The following is a 20,857-nucleotide window of genomic DNA, read 5'->3' as shown; positions in this document are numbered from 1 at the left end:
AGCCAGGATAAAGATCTAAGAAATTAACCCAGCTATTTAAACTATTAGAAACTAAAGGGTGTCGCTGGAACACAGTAAAATATGGGCAAACCTTGAGAATTTTTTTCTCCCTAATAAAGGTAGGTTTTTGATGTTCCTTGCATTTGGTTGTTACCCACTGAGAAAGAAGAAAACTGCAGCAGTTTCTATATGATATAGGCAACTGATGTAAATGGAGAAATGGTTTTAAGTTTGAGGAACAGAATAGGGCTAGGCTTTATGAATTTCCAGGTTACTGCTGCCACGGCCAGTGAAACCTGGCAACTCCATGGTACCAATCATGGTGATAACTAAATCATAGAAGACTTCATGGATAATAAAGTGGATGTTAAAAACTCTTAATGATCTTAAAAACCTTGACAGAGACTTTTTTACATTAGAATCATGCATTTAAGAAGGAACTATTTGTAAAACTGGTGAAAAGCTTGATTGTATAATCATGCCTCATAAATATCTATTTATGGGTTCTCTCAGCTGATGAATCTCACTCTTCAGTCAATCAAAATTAAAGTCTAAAGGGAAGAAGTAAAAGAACCTAAAGAGTTGTGGTCAGATAAAAAAGACAATTCAAACTACCATGCCTTTAAGCATGACTCATGAATAAATGAAAGTTCTATGTAAACTAGATCCAGGAGTCTGAAGAAATTCAATTTCATTTCACTCTTTTTATATTGGTGGATCAGGTCACATATAAAGGTTTCCCATGAAGTCCTTATATCATCACTAGAATCAAAAGGAAGTACAGAAACATCCTTGTGCTAAGATATTAAGCAATGTCTACTTATTCATTTTTGAAAAAGAACTTTAAAACCAGTGACTTATGGCCATGAATTGGAAACCACATTTTTGATTATGGCAGCTATGAAAATACAGAAATAACTAGAGGATGTACCCAGTTTCAATGCTTCCATAGACTTTTTAGTGCAGCTTATATATGCTTTAAGTGATGGCAATCATCTGATTTTTCTGTTTCACATTTTAAGATTCTCTGTTTTACAGAAAGGGTTTATGGGCAGTTTAAACATACAATGGAAAAAAAAGAGACCAGGATGCAAAAGTAAGACATCACTGGAGGTGTTAAGAGGCTAGATGACAACTTGGAAGGAACACTGTAGACATGATCCAATTATAGCACAAGTGGTTAGAATAAATGACCACTATATTCCCTTCTAACTCAGTTTCATAATTCAAACTCAGAAAATAAATTCTGAGAGGTGGTATTAAATAAAAGGGCATTAGTTCTGGAGTTGTACCCAAGTTTGAATCAGAGTTCTCATCTTATTTTATTTTATAACATATAGTCTTGCTGTCTTCCAGGCTGGAGTGCAAGGGGACCATCATAGCTCTCTGCTGCCTTAAACTCCTGGATTCAAGTGATTCTTCCACCTCAGTGGGATTACAGACATGTGCCATCATGTCTAGCTAATTTATCTTTTTTGAGGGTAGAGATAGGCTTACCCAAGCTGCTCCTGAACTCCTGGCATGAAGCAATCCTCCTCTGCCTTGGACTCTCAAAGTGCTGGGATTATAGGTCTGAGTCACTGCACCAAAACTGACATATGATTTTAGATAAGCTAATATTTAGCCTCCCCAAAGGACAATAAATAATAGGACCAGGTACTGGGATTCAGTGAGATAATGCATAAGTATCTGGCACATGGTAAACACTTACTGTATTACCTATAACTTGCAGTAATAATTTACAGTGGTCAAAATCTAAATGTCATGAAATATACAAGAAACACTGACTTAGGAGTTAGATAATGTGGTTTCTATATTTGATTCTTGCCTCTAATTGTATACAATAATTTCTAACATTGTTTTCAGATACCAAATTTTGTGATGCTACATCCCAAAGGGACTTAAATGTTTGTCAGACACTGGGGATACAACGTCAAATAAACATAATTCCAGAGTTTGTGAGTTTACAGTTAGTGCAGGAGATATACAAGATGAAAGTGTGATAAGTGCTAAGAGCAAGATTCTAGAGGGTGTTATGGGGGCACATACTAAAGCTCTTGGATCAGGAAAGAATTAGTAAAGGAAGTGCTACAGTTGGTTAGAGAAGAAAAAGACAGGTACAAAGAAATGTTTCAAGTAAAAAGAACAGTAGGTGCAATTAGCCACATTAGGAAACTCAAATGACAAGGACTAGTCAGAAGGTTGTTGCATTTTCACATAAGAAAGGATAGTGCCTTGAATGCAGACAAGAGATGGATAGGCTGGCAAAACACTCAGGAGGCAGACATGCAGTACTTTGTGATTAACTGGCTATGAGAGAGCAGGGAAGTTTGAATGTAAGGAGAGATGCCTAGGCTGGAAGTAACAGGGCTGAGTACCTTAGAGCATACAGGTTACTTCCTATAGCATAAAGATGCTATGTGCACAGAAGCCATCTATATGCTCTTTTCCTGATGAAGAATGTAAGAAGACAACATTCTGAGGACTCCTTTATTTATTTATTTTTTGAGAATGAGTCTCACTGTTGCCTAGGCTGGAGTGCAGTGGTGTGATCATGGCTCACTACAGCCTTGACCTCTCAGGCCCAAGCAATCCTCCCACCTCAGCCTCCCAAGTAGCTGAGACCACAGGTTGTGTACCACCAGACCCAACAAATTATTTCAGTAGAGATAGGGTCTCCCTGTGCTGTCCAGGCTGGTCTTAAGCTCCTAGGCTCAAGTGATCTTCCCACCTCAACCTCCCAAAGTGCTGGGATTACAGACATGAGCCACCATGCCCAGCCTCCAATAATATTTAAAAGAAAAGACAGAAGGGAAGGCCTGCCAAAGGGTCTGAGAAGAAACAACCAGAGAGGTAGAAGGAAAAACAGGAGGGAATGTTATCACAGTTGTCAAAATATCAAGTATCAGTTCAAAATTCAAAGCCTATCACATATCAGTATTAGCTTTAGTTTTAATTAAATAGTTTAAAAACTATTGAAAATCTACTTATCTACCATGATTGCAACTATTAATATGTATATATATTCCAAGTCTGGAAATATGCAAACACTAAGACAGTAATTGTGTTTAAAACTTGCATTAGGTATGATTATTCTTATTCTATTTTCCAAACTTCCCAGTTTTTTTGAAAAGGCAAACGTATCACTACCATAGAAGTTGGGGTACAAATCTATTATTCAAAAAAATACTTTTAAATAGAATTCTCATACTCTTATGACCTATCAAGTTGTTTGTGCATTTTTAACCATGGTGCTAAAGAAACAGTTTATGTTTGATCTGTAGACTGTTTCAACATCCCTCAGGAGTAAACAAATTCTTACGGTTTTAAGCAGTACTATTACTGCAGATTCAACCTTTCATTATGAATACTTAAAAATAGGGAAAAGGCTGTTATAAGGTTTGGAGCTCCTCTGTGAGTAAAATTAAACCAACAAAAAGTGTATTGACAAATTCAGTACTAAAGAAAACAAAACCAAAAAACCTTATGTATCAAAAAAAAATCTGCCTGATAAATGCTTTAAAAATGGGCCAAAAAGTGGTTTCTCAATAGAATTATTCACAACTAAATTCTAATGGAAACTGTCACATAGCACTTAATATGGGTTTTACATGCAATGTATCTCATTATCCCAAGAAATATTTGCAACTCATAGCTGCTTTTTAATTAATGCTTCCTAGTGTTTTCTGTATAAATCCTAAATATTAAAGAATGAGTTCCTAAGGATACTTATACTATTCTAATAAGTACTAAGACTTTTCTAAAAAAATACCAAAATACCCATATATTTGCTTATAATCATAAGCATTAAATCTGAAAAGAATTTATTTTTTAATGTAATTAATATTGACTTTTAAGCAACCGCCAACATTTTTCGGCAAACACTTTAAAAGGTAATTTTGTAATGGAGAATGACCCATTGCTAGTTAAGTTCAAGATAAATCAAATTTATGAATTCCCATCTTCAAACAATATAAAATTCTCCTTTATCTTATCCTTTGAGTTTTTAGAGATTACTCTGCATACCAGCATACTGATACTCAGGTTCCAGTAAGATTTGAATTCTAGTTCCACCACTCGATGGCTATGTGACTTGAGCAAGTTACTTAACTTCCCTAAGTTTTCAATTTTCTTCTCTGTAGACTGAGGATATTGATAATGTCTACTAGTATATAACTTGTGAAAATTAAATGAGATAATGTGCCGAAAATATTCAGCACAGTGCCTGACACTCAGTAGCCAAAACACAACTACTCTGAAGAAAAATCCAACTGACAATTGAGCAAAGACACTGACAGAATGAAATTCCTAAGCTAAATGTGGCTTGGCTCTGATTTGTCCCATCAGTCTAATGGGCATTTAGAATAATCCAGCATTGAACAAACATCAGTGAGAGTCATAGGACCAATGTTCTCATTAGAAATTTCTTTCACAAGTCATACTTAGGTGTCTAACAAGGATTGTCCTTTAGACACAAAACTGTCACTAGAAATCTCTGGAAAAAAAAAAAATCTGACAAATGCTCTGAACCTTTCACAGAAAAGTGAACATAAAAAAATTCTACCCCAAATTCCACATGGTTCATGATCTCTTGAACCCCAGCCACTGACTACTAAATATGGATATCCTATGCTAGAGAAATTAGAAATTATTTTCCTGATCATCAAAGTTATGTAGATTATAGAAAATAAAGAAAATTTAAAAGTACATGGAATAAAAGATAATTAGTTTGTTGTAATTCCTTCCAGACTACAATTGATTGCAATCACTGGTTTAAGGGACTTAAGCTTATAGAATGTAATGAAGTCATGAAATACTGTATCAGAAACAATTTAGAATGTTATTCAAAAGGAAAAATGGGCAAGGGATAAAATATCATATCTCTAGTTAAGGATAAAGTTGGAATATATATAGTGGCCTGTTTAGTTGATATCAAACCCATACCTTCTGGCTTTTTCGGAAAATAAATAATTTTAAATAATTCTTGACTGACATGCAGGATATGTATACCACACTTTAATGAAAATATTAATTTTACAATTATATGACCTTGGACAAATAATCCACCCTCCTTTTCTCCATTTGCAAAATATGATGATTTTCAGATTAAAAGGTATAAGGTCTTATCCTGAGCTAAATTCTAACCCTCCAATGGTCCCCCTACAAAATACAGCTGTGTAAAACAAAGCAAAATAAGAAAGAACACAAAATAAAGTATTTTTTTTTTTCTAAGGAGAATACAATTCTGAGAGAAAATTAATTTTCAGGGTCTATAAAAAATGTGCAATGACTTCTAATATATCATTTTCTTTTTCTTTTTTTTTTTTTGAGACAGAGTCTTGCTCTGTTGCCCAGGCTGGAGTGCAGTGATGTGATCTTGGCTCACTGCAACCTCCACCTCCCGGTTTCAAGTGATTCTTCTGCCTCAGCCTCCCGAGTAGCTGGGATTACAGGCACCTGCCACCATGCCTGGCTAATTTTTGTATTTTTAGTAGAGACAGGTTTCACCATGTTAGCCAGGTTGTTCACGAACTCCTGATGTTAGGTGATCCACCCACCTCAGCCTCCCAAAGTGCTGGGATTATAGGTGTGAGCCACCGCACCCAGCCTAATGTATTATTTTCATGTGATATTGGCTTCTTAGGTATTTTCAATGTAAGAATTAAAAAAATTTTCTTGGCTTTATTTTAGACATTTAGAGGAAACATGTCTTTTACTAAGAAAATAAAATCCCCCAAAGCAATAAAATTAAGCTATATATTAAGAAAACTGATTTTTTTTGAAGAAAAGATGAATATATTATTTCTCAAATATCTCCTGGTATAATGTCTGGAAAGAATTTGGGGTTCTTCACTATACTGTAGGCATCTACAGCAGATGCAATAGCAATATTTTAATAATCTTATTATAATTCAGGATTTCACTTTCTTTTTTTAAATTGATGTATTTACTAAACACCACTGCAAAGATATGGCCTCCAGCCTCAAGAGACTTTGAAAGGCTTACATACTCCAAATATTTAAAATTCCAAGTTGTAACTTATATTTAATACTACACTCTTACACAATGTGCTCATTTGGTTCATAAATATTCATCTCAATACAATAACATCAGGTATAATACATAAAATCTAAGCCATTAAGTCTTACCAATTTATGACCTGATGACACTCTTGTGGACAACATTCAGTCCTTAGAAGCTAGAATAACCCTCCAACCATGTGAGGGCATCACAACTTTTAAACTTTCGGCTTTCGATCATTATTATGTCACATTCCTCCTCCGATGCTGAATTCTAAAAAAAATTCTAGCAAAGAGTTTAAGTAAATAAGTGTTTTAATCAAATAGCCTTTAAAAATCTTTTATAGCAAAATTTTATGTTTTACCATGATTATACAACTGATATTTTGTACTTAAAAAAATGTAAAATAAATTTCATATTTGATATGGAAAATTCAAACTTTAAATTTCAACACGGATTTTCAGGCCATCAGGATACTTGTTAGTAAAGAGTAAAGTAGAAATGGAACCAATTAAAGGTTTAAGATGATTCAGAAATTATGATTTAACACCATAACCTGATACAGACAGCTCTGTGGTCCTGTAGAATGGTATTAGAGTTCTATTGTTTGGTCCATATCCATGTATGTGAGTTATTTTTTTTAAATCTTATTTATTTATTTTTTTTTTTGAGAGGGAGTCTCGCTCTGTCACCCAGGCTGGAGTGCAGTGGAGCGATTTCGGCTCACTGCAACCTCCGCCTCCTAGGTTCAAGTGATTCTCCTGCCTCAGCCTCGCGAATAGCTTGGGATTACAGGTGCATGCCAATACGCCCAGCTAATTTGTGTGTGTGTGTGTGTGTTTTTAGTAAATATGGGGTTTCACCATGTTAGCCAGAATGGTCTCGATCTCCTGACTTTGTGATCTGCCCACCTCAGCCTTCCAAAGTGCTGGGAGTACAGGCCTGAGCCACCACGCCTCGCTGAGTTTCTAGACTTATAGCACGAGTGGCTGGATGAGTAACAATCCATACTGTCATTTAAGGGCATAAGACAGAATTACATTTTTATATCTAAATCTTCATCTGTCTCTACTACTTCTGATTTTGAAAATAGACAACATAATGGCAAGAATTAAATTTTATTATGTGCTTTATGTAACTGGCATAATAATGTATCCTATGTAACAGTGGTCCCTATTGCTCATCTGTATATGAGCATGGAAGAAAACTGGAGGAAGATTTAATAATGGCAAAAATCACTACATTAAAAATAGCGTTCTAAATTTATTAAACTTTACCAGAAAGCTTTCAATTGCGCATCTATTTTAATCCCTGAAGAATAATATCATTAATAACATTTTTTGTCTGATAAGAATGTACGTTTAGATTTTTAGTTGTCAGTAACCCACGGAAAAGGAAACCCATAGATTTGTGGGCACAGTTTTGCCTAAATTAACCCCCTCAATAAAACACTATAAAGGGGCAAAGGGGAAGGGGGAAAGAAAAAGGCCCTTATTGAGGATGATCAATACACACAAAGCTATAGAAAACTCAAAGACAGCATTGTAAAGGAAACTCTGCAGCTATCTCAAAAGATACTTGACCCAAATGTACAGGTTGGGTCATGCTGTTACAGATTTTTAACATTCAATGGAACTTTTCTATTAGACATGGTCACTTAAGTCTCTCACAGAGCCTGAAAAACTACTCCAATTTTTCCAATATAATCTTTCCAAATGTAATCTCACAACACATTTGACTTCAATATAAATCATACAACTTTATTTTGTCTTCTGTCAAAGCACAGCCTTATAATGTAATCACCTGGTGAAGGCAAAAATCCATATTTATGAGGATAAACAGTAAAGTTGTGGTCATTTCATTAATGTATTACCAAATGTTTTTAGAAAGTTTTAATAAAACTCTTATCTCCTATCAGCCAAAATACTATAATAATTTTTAAAATCTTTTGAAGATTTATTTTTTATGGGACAAATATGCAGTCATATTTAGTAAATACTTCCTGAAATACTTATCTACAACGCTGGTAAATCTGCTTGTCTGCAAGGCTTTGATGAAATGGTTATTTAAAAGGCCAACTGTTTAACCCTTTGTTAAAGGGCTTGCTGACAAAAAAGTCTTGTTTTGGTAAATGCTTGGAAAGTCTTTTTGGAAGTTGAAATTAAACCAGTCACATGAAGCAGATATTTTACTATGAAACTTATAGAAAAGTGTACATGACACAAATGTATGGTAAATTCAGGACTTAAGAGCTGTATACATTTTAGAAAATACAAAACTTATATATCAAAAGTTTCCTAAGCATGTATTTTCAAAATTAGTTGTTACCAAGTACAGGGTCATATTTCAAGAGTTTAAATCATTAAATTCCAACATGTGGGACATCCTTACTAAAAATCTGAAATGAAATTGGGTAACTAAAGTGGTGACAGATGAACAGCGTTAGATTAACCAGATATTCTTCAAAATTTATTTAAAATTAGAATTCTTCCTAATAATAAAAATTTAATGAGAAAACTGTGCTAATATTATCAATCATAATCTTGAGTCTCTGGCAAGATTGCTACCAAAACCAAATCCTGAATATTCCCCTCTAGTTATTTATCATTTCCTTTTGTGAGAAGGTGAATGTATATTAAAAGAAAAATACAGTGAAGAGGAGGAAGGTGGATGATTTATAATTTCCAAGTAATTACTTGAAAATTGATATGCTAAATCAAAAAGGTCTACAAGAGGTCCTAAAGGAACTTGCTTTTTGAATGAATGTGCTTAACTTAGTAGTTTAATAGAATATTTTGTTTTCAGGTTTAACCACATTTCCTTAAAAAATTCTGAAAATTCTATAAGGCTATCTACTAATATAGCCATATTTTCACCCTGCTGTTCAAAAAGTTCACTACATTGTTTGGAGAAATCCTAGCCATGATAAACCAATGCCTGGTCAGAAGGCATTGGTTTAAAAATAACTTATTTTTAAATGGAGAAAGGGAGGAAATAGGCAACCCTATATGCCCTCCAATAAATTACACAGTTATTCCATAGGTTACATATTGAAAAAAAAAAAAGCTTCAAAATATTAAAGATAAACTTACTTTAAAAATTAGTACAAAATGTACCCAATAGACTAAAACTGCTAGGAAGACAGTATGTTCCAATAAATTAACATATAAAAAGATGGGCTAGGCACAGTGGCTCAGGTCTGTAATCCCAGCACTTTGGAAAGCGAGGCAGGTATACTGCCTAAGGTTAGGAGTTCAAGACCAGCCTGACCAACATGGCGAAACCCCATCTCACAAAAAGATACAAAAATTAGCCAGCATGGTGGCGGGCACCTGTAATCCCAGCTACTTGGGAGGTTGAGGCAGGAGAATCGCTTGAACCCGGGAGGTGGATGTTGCAGTGAGCCGAGATTGTGCGCCACTGCACTCCAGCCTTGGTGACAAAGCGAGAATCTGTCTCAAAATCAAAAATGAAAAAACAAACAGAACAAAACAAAACGAAAACCACATATAAAAAGACACACAACACACAATAACAAGAAACTTCATATATCTGTGGTTGAGCCAAGATGTAATTTTAAGACACAAGTGGCTATGCTGAAGACTAAATATATATAAGCATACATATACATATACATATATAAGCATATGTACATGTATATACACATATATAAAGTGTTTGGTATTTATGCATTATATCAAATGCACCTATTGGTAGAAGAAACACAAAATACACAGCTTAAAGAATTTCATTAATACCGCTTTAAAAAATAGCTCTAAAGAAGATAGGCTATTGGTATTTTCAACATGTTTACTCTCAAATGATTTATACCCTTGATCCTTTCAAAAGGAGCAGAAATAGCTTATAAAGAAGGCAAAGGAAAAAGATATTGAAATTAAAGGTAGAGCCCCCTCTAAAGATAGAAAATCAAAGTAAGTGGAAGCCAGTTACATAAAACTCAAATATATGTATAAGGAACTGCATGCTTTGTTAACAAAAAGCTGCATATTTGGGCTGGGCACGGTGGCTCACGCCTGTAATCCAGAACTTTGGGAGGCCAGGGAACGACGGATCACTTGAGGCCAGGCATTTGAGACCAGTCTGGCCAACATGGTGAAACCCCATCTTTATTAAAAATACAAAAATTAGCAGGGCATGGTGGTGTGCACCTATAATCCCAACTACTTGGGAGGCAAGAGAATCGCTTAAATCCAGAAGGCAGAGGTTGCAGTGAGCCGAAATTGTGCCACTACACTCCAGCCTGGGTGACAGGACAAGACTCTGTCTCACAGAAAAAAAAAAAAGCACCATATTTTTGACTCAGTTTATTAGTAATAGCCAATATAAAAGAAATAGAACATTTATTTATATATTTATTTGACTGAGACAGAGTTTCACTCTGTGGCCCTGGAGTGCAGTGGGACAATCTCAGCTCACTGCAACCTCCACCTCATGGGTTTCAAGCAATTCTTGTGCGTCAGCCTCCTAAGTAGCTGTGATTACAGACAGGCATAGGCCATCACACCCGGCTAATTTTTGCATTTTTTATAGACACGAGGTTTTGCCATGTTGCCCAAACATGGAATCCTGGTAAGAAGATTGAGTTCTCTGTACTACTCTTGTAATTTTTCTGTAAATTTGAAATTATTTCAAAATAAAGATTCATTTCTCTTCTTTCTGATTAGAAAATAATATCCTCAAAATGTTCTAATCTTAAAACATTCTTAAATCTCTTCTAGCTTTAATTTCAATACCAAGCTGCAAGTCTACAGCTTCAGCTGCATCCCAAGTATTTTCACCTTGACTTTGTACCAGCTCATCAACTCATCCAAAAAACAGCTGAGAAGAAAAATCTCATCACTACTTTCTCCTTCCCAAACAAATTATTTCACTAATACTTCCTAACAGAACCAGCATTCCCTCAGTCAGTTAGTTTGGCACTCTGGAGTCAAGTTTGATGGCTCCCCTATCATGACTAATCAGTTGTAAACTCCTGTAATTCCTATCTCATCTCCATTGCCTAATTTAGGCTTCAATACCTTTCTAGAATCTCTGTCTCTAATCTAACCACTCTCCTTTCTTGTCTTCAAATATGTTATATACCCACAAAATTTAACTTTATCTTTATCATATAAGCCCAGTACTTCCATAGTGATGCACAGTATTTCACTCTAACTGGATGTTCACTTTCCCTCAGTTCTTTAATTCTGCATGGCCAAATTCTACCCACCTTTCAGTTTCCAACTCAAAAGCCCACCTCCTGAAGAAGCTTTGACCAATTCCTTCAGCTGTACTTGAGAGACATGAAGTGCTTACATTTTATAAGACAGGTATCACTTTCAATTACGTGATCATGTATTTACCGTTTTCCATATTAAGACCAAGCTCACTGAAAGTAGTTACTAAATCTTAGTCTTTCTTCTAGTATTTACCTATTACAGGAGAACAAACTTTTGCTGAGTTATATAATTGCAAATTTTCCTGATATTTTCCCTTAGCTTCATTCTTAGCTACTCTAAAAAATTGAGATTTTAAGGCTTTAGAGTCTTCTGATTGAAAAAGGTGATCTAAAACCACTTAGGACGGCAACAGGAAAATCCCTTAAATAGCAAGTATCTATAATTTGGCACAAACATATATTGTTAAAAAGACTATTTATAATATGACCAAGTATCTAATAATTTACTGAACTTCCCAAGTAGCTTTTCAGATTACTGTAGGCTTGGGTTTCTAACAGTTTTAAGTGGCTTCTTTCATCTTTCATTAAAGCCCCAATGACCTACATTCACTACACTACATACAACTGTATTTCTCTCCAACATACTACTCATTTCCACACCAACAAGAATTTGACTTGTATTTTGAGACCATCAATTTCATAACCAAGCATTGTGGCTTTTAAAAACTTTGAGGCCTGGTTTTCCCTATGGTCCTATGACTATGACTTAGACTGACGCCCATTTATATATAGTCCATGATTTCTAAGTGAAGTTAACCTTAAGTTCTTCAGTCTGCAATGTGTGAGTTATTTTTCTCCATGTTACTCTACCTCTGCTTGGCACATGGGAATGAAGAATTCACTAGTTTTTAAGACGCCTCTGAAATCATCAGCATGGTGATAACTGGTGCCTACTTATTTGTGGGGCTTCATTTACCACCACTATATATGGCAATTCTTATTTCCAAATTAGCTTATTGTCACTCATTTTCTTCTGAGGGAAGCTCCGTTGGTTTCTCTATTCAGACCAACATTTAATGCCTCTGACGTGGAATTCTTTCCTACAAGAGCGGAATAGTTTGCTAGCCTTGCATTCCTTAAGCAAATACACAGCTCTCTAAGGTTTACTGATAATCATAGCCAATAATGACAAAACAGAAGCAAAGGTGTTCAATTCCAATGCTTGTACTTACCGCTTTTCTCTTTCATTTAGGAAAGTGGGGGAAATAAAACCCCAGAGTAGGCATTTTAAATATAACTGAAACTAAATTTCACTTAAAATCAACATCCCTGGTTAACAATTAGATAGTTTAATTATGTCTCGTGATGGCAAGACCATTTCCCAGAGGATCCATTTACTCATAGTAAGCTCACTCCCGTCTGCCTGTTGAAACACCCTGGATGTCCAAGTAGAGTATAAAGAAATTCGGTTTTCTAGTTAGTTTTGTATTTAGAACAACTATTCTGTAGAAATGGAGTAAAACAGATTAGTCACCATCATTTCTTACTCTAGTTCTAGAAACGTCACCTAAAATCACAGTAGTTTTTGTGGCACCCGTCACTTACCAATACTACAAAATGCCATTAACACACATAGCTAAGTATTTTTTTCTATTATACTTAGTCAACGTCCCTGAATTTACATAAGTTCTTCCAATTTCTTGATTTCTGTATTTGTTTCAGTTAAATTTATAAATGCTGTCATCCACAACAGCTATCACTTCCTTGATTTAATGTCATCTGAACATAACCATGCCCTTATGTTTCCATCTAAATCAGGGATCCAAATATGAGTTATAGAGCAATATATATATAAAGCTTTCATCTGATCCTCTAAGTACCAATCTTTACCTACCCCTCTTACCCTGGGCCTTTCCCCTTCCCTCACTTAAGAACTACAGATGAAACTATGGATGAAAACATTTATATAATGTGATACAAAAGAGTCCTGTGAGAATAGTAATTGTAGTAAGCACTGCAGAAAAGCTGGAAATTTGGAGGCCACCTTAGTTAACTAACTCTCCACACCAATAAGACCAGACTTGGTACTCACTATGTTCAATAAAGGAACAGTGCTATGTTACAGATTAAAATGGAAGACATAATGATTAAACACAATGTGGAATCCTGATCTGGATCCTGGAGCAGAAAAATGACACTTGAAAACGTCATAAAATTAAAATAAAAAACTTGGTAAAATTAAAATAAAATCTGTAGTGTAGTTAATAGTATTCTATCAATGTTAACTTTCTAACTTTGATAGTTGTACTTAGGTTATATAATATGTTAACACTAAGAGAAGCTAGGTAAAGGACATACGAGAACCCTCAGCACTATTTTTGCAACTTTAAATCTAAAATTATTTCAAATTAAAAAGTAAAATAAGGAAGGAAAGACAGGAAGAAAAAAGGAAGGAAGGAGGAAATGAAGGAAGAAAGGAAGGAAGGAAAGAGGGAGGGAAGAAGAATAAAAGGTGATAGTCATTAAAAATCTATACTCTAATTTTTAGCTTCTTGGATTATCCTCTGCTAGACATCTTGGTGGAATAGGTTGAAATATAATCAGATAATAAATTATGTAAGTACTAGGTACAAATTAGTAAGGAATATATTGGAGTTGGTCACAAAATGGTTCAGGTACATATCCTCAAGATATTTATGCATAATTACTAAGAGAGATCATTTAACCAATACCAATCTCCAACAAATAACCCACTTCAGTGATTCTTTAAAACTATATAGTCCATATCTACAACGCTGCAGAACCATACAAATGAATCTCAAAGAACGTCAAACATAATACTGGGTGAAAGAGGTCAGACACAAAATACATAGTGTATGGTCCTACATATATAAAACATAAGAAATTAGGATTAGGAGGGGAAGTGACTGATGGGGGGCATGATGATGTCATGAAATGGGCTTATAATATTCTATGTCTTGATGTGGGTGCTGGCTACATAGATGTGTTCAATTTGAGCTATATATTTACTAATGGTACACTTTTCCAATACAAATTATACTTCAATAAAAAATTATACAAGTCCTATCACCAAGCATTCAAAAACTAGATCAGCTAAGTCGTACAACCTGAGTTTTATCATTTGGGATAACAAGTACTGGTGGATGTTAACGATGGACCCAAGCTTCTTACAGATGAGCCAAGCAAAATAAATTATCTCATACAGTATCAATGGTATTTATGATATAAGCAGCTTGGTTCTAATTTATTCCTAGCTTCAAAAATAACATCTCACAGGGAACAATGATAGGAAATACTGGAAGGCTTTCCCAACACAAAATACTTGAGGCTATTTAAATAAGAACACATTTTTTATCCAATAATTTTAAAATTAGAGGTAATAAATGTAAGTGAATAATCACTGTAGAAAACAATTTAAGAGATCATCAATTATCTAGTAAACAAATTTAAGATAAACTTACTTAGATATTCATTTTAAGTTAGTAAACTATGCCTACTACTTTCCTTATTAACTTCTCTCTAAATAATGGTGCTATCATAAGGATAGACAAGCAGACTAAAGGGGATGGTGCACCTAGCAACTGCTGTCTCACTTGTTTCAACTACATTTAAGCATTTCTTAATGAAGACAAAAGCCCTGAAAGTGCTTATCAACGAGATTAAAGCCTTATAAACTACCTGATTTCTTCCTTTAGTCTAACTGAAGTTCCTTCCCTTTAGTACTCCTTTACTTTAGTGACCTGGTATTTAGAAGACAGTAAAATTGTTTGCTATAAATTCTTACCCTGAGCTTTTGTAAATAAAGGACTCTCAATGAGAACCTGCTCCCCAGTGATCATCAGAATAGGTTTCTAAACCAATTCTGCCAATTTAACAAAGCAATGCCAAGTATTAACTTTGGAAAACTGTTCTTTAGAAAATAGGAAGTCAAATTTTAAAGTTACTATTCTGAAATGCCAATAGGCTAGGATCTCACTAAAAATTAACTCCTCCATAGTAAGATAATCTCCCAGAAAGCTAACTATGGAAGCTATAGTATTTATTTTAATAAAGAGTCAACTCAAAACAGTTTGGGCTTCTGAAGAAAGGATTGGATTATGTTTGAGTTATCAGTATCTACTGTCCCTACATTTGAAGATGGTTTCAGCTGATTGATTCCCTGAGGACTCTGCAAATGGCAATAGAGAAGACAGAAACCAATGATGGCACCTACAGAAAAAGGGAAAGGAAGGCTTGAGGGTAGCTTCAATTTTAGTACATAACTGAGTAAGGCACTGGATATAAATGGAAGGAGAAAATATCTAAATATAAGCAGAGGCAGACTGCTTGGTGAAAAGTCTATTAATTTGCCAGTTCTAATTGAAATATGGAAGGAAACAAAGGAGCCATTAAAAAACTTTAAGTCAATATGAGAAAGGTATATTAGTTACTTATATTTGGATTAAAAGATATTCTGCTAAGTTGAAAGAATCCTGGGGAAAAAAGGAGATTCCCATCTGTCTAGTCAGGCAAAATCAAACTAGGGATATTCAGCAATTTAGGGCAGGTTTACTGAAAACAGGTACTTAAAAGCTGCTCCTACTGAAAATGATTTCCAACATTTCATAAATAGGAGCCTAAAATTTGTTATCTAGCAATAGCAGGATGAATCTATGCCTCAAAATAAATAGATAATTAGATGATAATGTTAGGGACTTACAGTCCCTTAAACTCCCAAATGTCTCTCTTTTTTGAGATGGAGTTTCGCTCTTGTCACCTAGATTGGAGTGCAATGACGCAATCTCAGCTCACCGCAACCTCCGCCTCCCAGGTTCAAGCAATTCTCCTGCCTTGGCCTCCCGAGCAGCTGGGATTACAGGCGCACGCCACCATATCCAGCTAATTTTTGTGTTTTTAGTACAGATGGGTTTCACCATGTTGGCAGGCTGGTCTCAAAACTCCTGACCTCAGGTGATCTACCTGTCTCAGTCTCCCAAAGTGCCAGGATTACAGTCGTGAGCCACCACGCTGGCCCATGTCTCTCTTTAATAGTAGAATCATCCCTGCAAAACACCTATTTGCCAAATTCGTAGTAAAGTAAAAAAAAAATCCTAAATGTATAATAGTAAAAAATGAACAATGTAATTTGGTGATGTCCAAAACAAACAAGGTCAGAAGTTATATTTAATATTTTTTATAGCTTAACACACACAAATCTTCAACCCCTGTTTGCAAGGAATAAATGGTCTCATGATACTTTATTAGCTGATATACCTATCAATAATTCTGTAGATATTTGCCAACTGAAAGTATAGATTATTAAAACTAATAAAGTTAGCTATAAAGATTGCTCCTCTCAATGGAAAATTTAATAAGCTAGTTTAAAAGTTAAAAGGAAGCCATTAGTCAGTTTCTATTAGGTTGGGCTTGTCACCTTAGTACCAGCAATGCCAATTTACAGTGAAGAATGGCTCTATCTGATATTTTGATTATATTTTGGCATTAACACACTACAGACAAATATCCACTAACTTCTTTGGCTCTGGACAACAGGCTCCAAGGAGAAGAGAAAATATTTTCAACCCGTGAGAAACTATAGATACAGCAACTTGCCTCATTTCTGATACCTTAAAAGTTTCTGGTATCTAAAAGAAGAAAACAGATAAGGAGTATTTAGCTGTAACAACAAATGATGTGCTGGCAACTTCTATAGTTGTTTTATTTTGAAACAAAAGAAACCTTTTAATACTAGATTCAAATTATTAAAAATATAGCTCAAACCTTTCTACATTGATAAAAATAAATCATTCATATCGACACCATGACAGCTCACAAATTAGCTATGTGAAATAAATTATCGTACATTTGAAAACTACTCTTACTACATTTCTACATACAGGGCTATTTTTCCTTTTTCTAAGGGAAACTATAAAGTATACCCCAAAGTACTCACATTCTGGCTTCATTTGGAAAACTATTTGAATGATTAAATCTTCATGTTTATTTCATGTCACAATTTACATTTATGTATTAACTTAAATGGCTAGAGAATAACTATTTAAAAATTTGTTTTATAAACATGGTACTACAAATTTTAAAACTTCCTGTTCTAAAAGTAACTCTTTAAAAACATTTCTGGAACATACCATCAAAAAGATACTGTTAGAAAATTTCCCTAGAGTGACACACACAAGCAAATCAAGCCAAAGAATTAAGACTGTTTTAGCATTTCTAGGCAATATGTATCATGTCTTAATATGACATGTACATGCATTTAGCAATACTCTTTTCTAATGAAAGAGATGGAGTTGAGTTCATGAGTGTTATACAAAACTATGCCAGAAGACACAAACGCGTTGCCAGGCAGAGTTAAAAGAATCTAACAAGCTTTGTGTGAATTTTAAAAACATTGTTTGAGCTCAACTTCTATTAATTAAACATAAAATGATGGAGTGCTAATAAATATTCAGCAAAATGATTGAACAGAGCATACACTACTTAAAACGTGTGTTAAGCAGAAAGATAAACCAAAGTATCTTTTGCCATAAAAGATCTCCAAGACTTCATTTTGTATTTTTAAGAGTTAACAATAAAATCTATATAGCATTTCTGTAAGAAAGCAAACTGTTGTAGGGGCTTACAAATCAGTAATGCAGACCTAGTGAGTTCTAGCAAACAAATCTGAAGTTAAAGTTTCTTGCCAAAAATTAGACAACAATTACTTTGATACCTTGGTCTTGTTCCTCCTCCAATTTCATAATTTGAAATAACATTTTGCTTTGAATCACTACGGCTTTTATAGAAAAAACGTAAAATGGCACAAAAATTAAAGTAACTGTAGATAGTTTATTTTATAGAATATGCATTTGCATTAAAATACACTGGGGAAGTGACTATTTCATATCAAAAATTCAACACAATATGTGAACCCTTCAAAAACATAGAAATACTTAAAGTACACAGGATGCAGAAAAAAGAAAAGTATGTTTATTTTCTATATAGATTTTCCTTTTGGTTTATTTTGCTGCTTTGTCCCATGCTAGATACCATGTGAGTCCCCCCTAAAATAACAAAGATCAGTTTTAATGACAAGAAACCAGTACAGTGCAAAGCAATTCATGCATACAGTTTTGCATGTATGCATTCCTTAGGTAAGTATTCATACCTATCCCAGAGGCTCTTTGATTCCTGAAACGTGTTCAAATGGAACGCTTGGTAGAAAGCAGTTGAAGGATTCCTGTGAGATCCGAGAATCAAATGGAAATGAGGTTGAGAATGTACAGTAAAATCACTACTTTTCAAAAGAAGATGGAATATTTTAGATTTCTAATACAGTGTAACTGCTTTAATAATAAAAAGATTAAAAAACCATGTAAGTTTGCTTAAGACAACACTTTGAAAGAAATTAAAAACTGGACAAAATCCAGCAGACCTCAACAATAATTCAGAATCACAGTTTTGAAATAAAGAGGTAATGCAGAGCAAACTAAATACTAAGTAGCATCCAATTTTGTGTGTGTGTGTGTGCATATAAATGTAACTACTAATTCATAGCCTAATCAACACTATTCTGTACCAAATGCCTTTATAAATATCTATCCTGTTTAGCAGTTTAACAAGGCTGTTCTTAGGTAGTGTATTCATATAAAGTAAGTTAAGCTATTATCTTCACAATGTAAAAACTTTTCTTAGGCTCTGTTAAAAGTAGCAAGGGTTTCATAATTAACAAAGAAGAGTTCTTTCCTGGGTTGGACTTGACATATTTCCACCTTCAAAATCCATTATTTTTATGTGTTTTTTTCTGGTCTATCCAGAATTGTTTGGCAGCTTTCTAATCCTAGCATTGGTACAGTGCCACTTTAAGGGGTAAAAGCCTATTTATCATAATTATCTTTCATTTCTACCATTCTCTAGGGCTATCATCATAGAATCTTAACTGATCGGCTTTTCTGGACTATCTCTCAGTAAGTATGATATACCTTGTATCTAGGGACTGGTTCTACGGGGAACCTCAGCACACTTCTTGGTCTCCCCCACCTCCAGCCTGTACACCTGGGAGCTAACAAAAACTTTGCAACATAACTTTTAAAATTCTTAACCCATGCTGTAGCAGAACAGCAGCAGTTAACAATATGTTTGTTTATTACGTATCACACACTATTCTAAGTGCTTTACACTCATCAACTAAATTATGACAACAGCCCTACCTAAGAGGCAGGCAACATTCTTCTTCTCATCTCATAGATGAGAAAACTGGGTCAGACAGAAGAACTTGCCTTACATCACTGAGCTAGTAGGTGGCAATCTAGTTCCAGAGTTTATGCTCTTATACCACTACACTAAACACATAACAGTGTTAAATTTTGAGCTCTTTAGATCTGTCTCTTTATCCGTTAAATGGCTGCATTACTACCTAGCCTTGAAGGATGGCTGAAGAATTGAGACTATATGTAAAGTTCCTGGCATACAGTGAATGCTCAATAGCTATTATTTTCATGTACAAAATCAGGTTCAGATACAATATGGCAATTATGGGGTACTATTAAAAGTCTTAAAAGTCTGTGCAGAATTATCAGTGCAATAAAAAAAATGACTTCCAAGATGTCAGAGAATCACCAAAGTAACTATTGATTAATTAGGAGTCTAATACGTGTATTTCTCATTGTTTGCCCTACTTCAACTCCTTGCTATTCTTTTAACCCTTTCTCCATTTTTCTCCTAACTACGTCTAAGGCAATCAAAGGCACTGATTAGACCTGCTAATAACAAGAAAAGCTTAAGAGGCTTCTCACTACTGTTTATTTAACAGCTTACATCCTCTTAAGATGTATTTGTCGGCCAGGCGCGGTGGCTCACGCCTGTAATCCCAGCACTTTGGGAGGCCGAGGCGGGTGGATCACGAGGTCAAGAGATCGAGACCATCCTGGTCAACATGGTGAAACCCCGTCTCTACTAAAAATACAAAAAATTAGCTGGGCATGGTGGCGCGTGCCTGTAATCCCAGCTACTCAGGAGGCTGAGGCAGGAGAATTGCCTGAACCCAGGAGGCGGAGGTTGCGGTGGGCCGAGATCGTGCCATTGCACTCCAGCCTGGGTAACAAGAGCGAAACTCCTTCTCAAAAAAAAAAAAAAAAAAAAAAAAAGATGTATTTGTCAGGCCACTTTTTTCACTGTACTTAGAACTATCAGTCTGCCAAATCAAATGAAAACCAACTGAACTAACTGAACATTCAACTTGGGTTTTTTTGTTGTTTCTTTTTGTTTAAAAAAAAAAACAGGCTTGCCCAGGAACATATGGGAACTAGTTTACTATCCTCAAAGGTCTGTTTGGAGACCTCTAGTTTAAATGGAGTGACTCAAAGAGGAAGGTAGTATATACAAGAGAGTAAGAGAGAGTACACTTGGAAGTTATTCTGCAAGTCTAGAATTAAAAATTCATTTAAGAGTACTTGCAATATATTTACAAGGATGATATTCTTTAAAAGAACTTCATTATCTATTATTATTTTTTTGAAGACGAGTTTTGCTGTTGTCGCCCACGCTGGAGTGCAATGGCACGATCTCAGCTCACTGCAACCTCTGCCTCCCGGGTTCAAATGATTCTCCCACCTCAGCCTCCTGAGTATCTGGGATTACAGGTGCCTGCTACTATGCCCA

The 20,857-nt window shown here is 35.0% G+C and overlaps 1 protein-coding gene across 4 annotated transcripts in view; it reads right to left on the bottom strand.

Moving 5' to 3' along the window:
• The window catches only part of TSC22D2 (TSC22 domain family member 2), a 49,347-nt gene that overhangs the window by 15,895 nt on the left and 12,595 nt on the right, over positions 1–20,857 (bottom strand). The window contains exons 2-3 of one of the 4 annotated variants that reach the window (XR_010343471.1): positions 18,366–18,437; positions 6,150–6,306 (exon numbers count right to left, since the gene is read on the bottom strand). The exons of 1 other annotated variant lie outside the window; for it this stretch is intronic. Coding sequence is in view for 1 of the 3 variants with exons in the window: in XM_012437110.3 (XP_012292533.2) it covers positions 18,366–18,437 (72 nt within the window). In the remaining 2 variants the exon portion in view is untranslated. The remainder of the gene's footprint in view (positions 1–6,149; positions 6,307–18,365; positions 18,438–20,857) is intronic. 2 more of the 4 variants (XR_010343472.1, XM_012437110.3) reach the window with 2 other exon arrangements.

The sequence above is a fragment of the Aotus nancymaae genome, unplaced genomic scaffold (genome assembly GCF_030222135.1).
Source record: "Aotus nancymaae isolate 86718 unplaced genomic scaffold, 86718_ANA_hifiasm-v0.15.2.pri h1tg000019l, whole genome shotgun sequence".
In the NCBI taxonomy this organism is placed as follows: domain Eukaryota; kingdom Metazoa; phylum Chordata; class Mammalia; order Primates; family Aotidae; genus Aotus; species Aotus nancymaae.
This window is presented reverse-complemented; position numbering and strand designations above follow the sequence as displayed.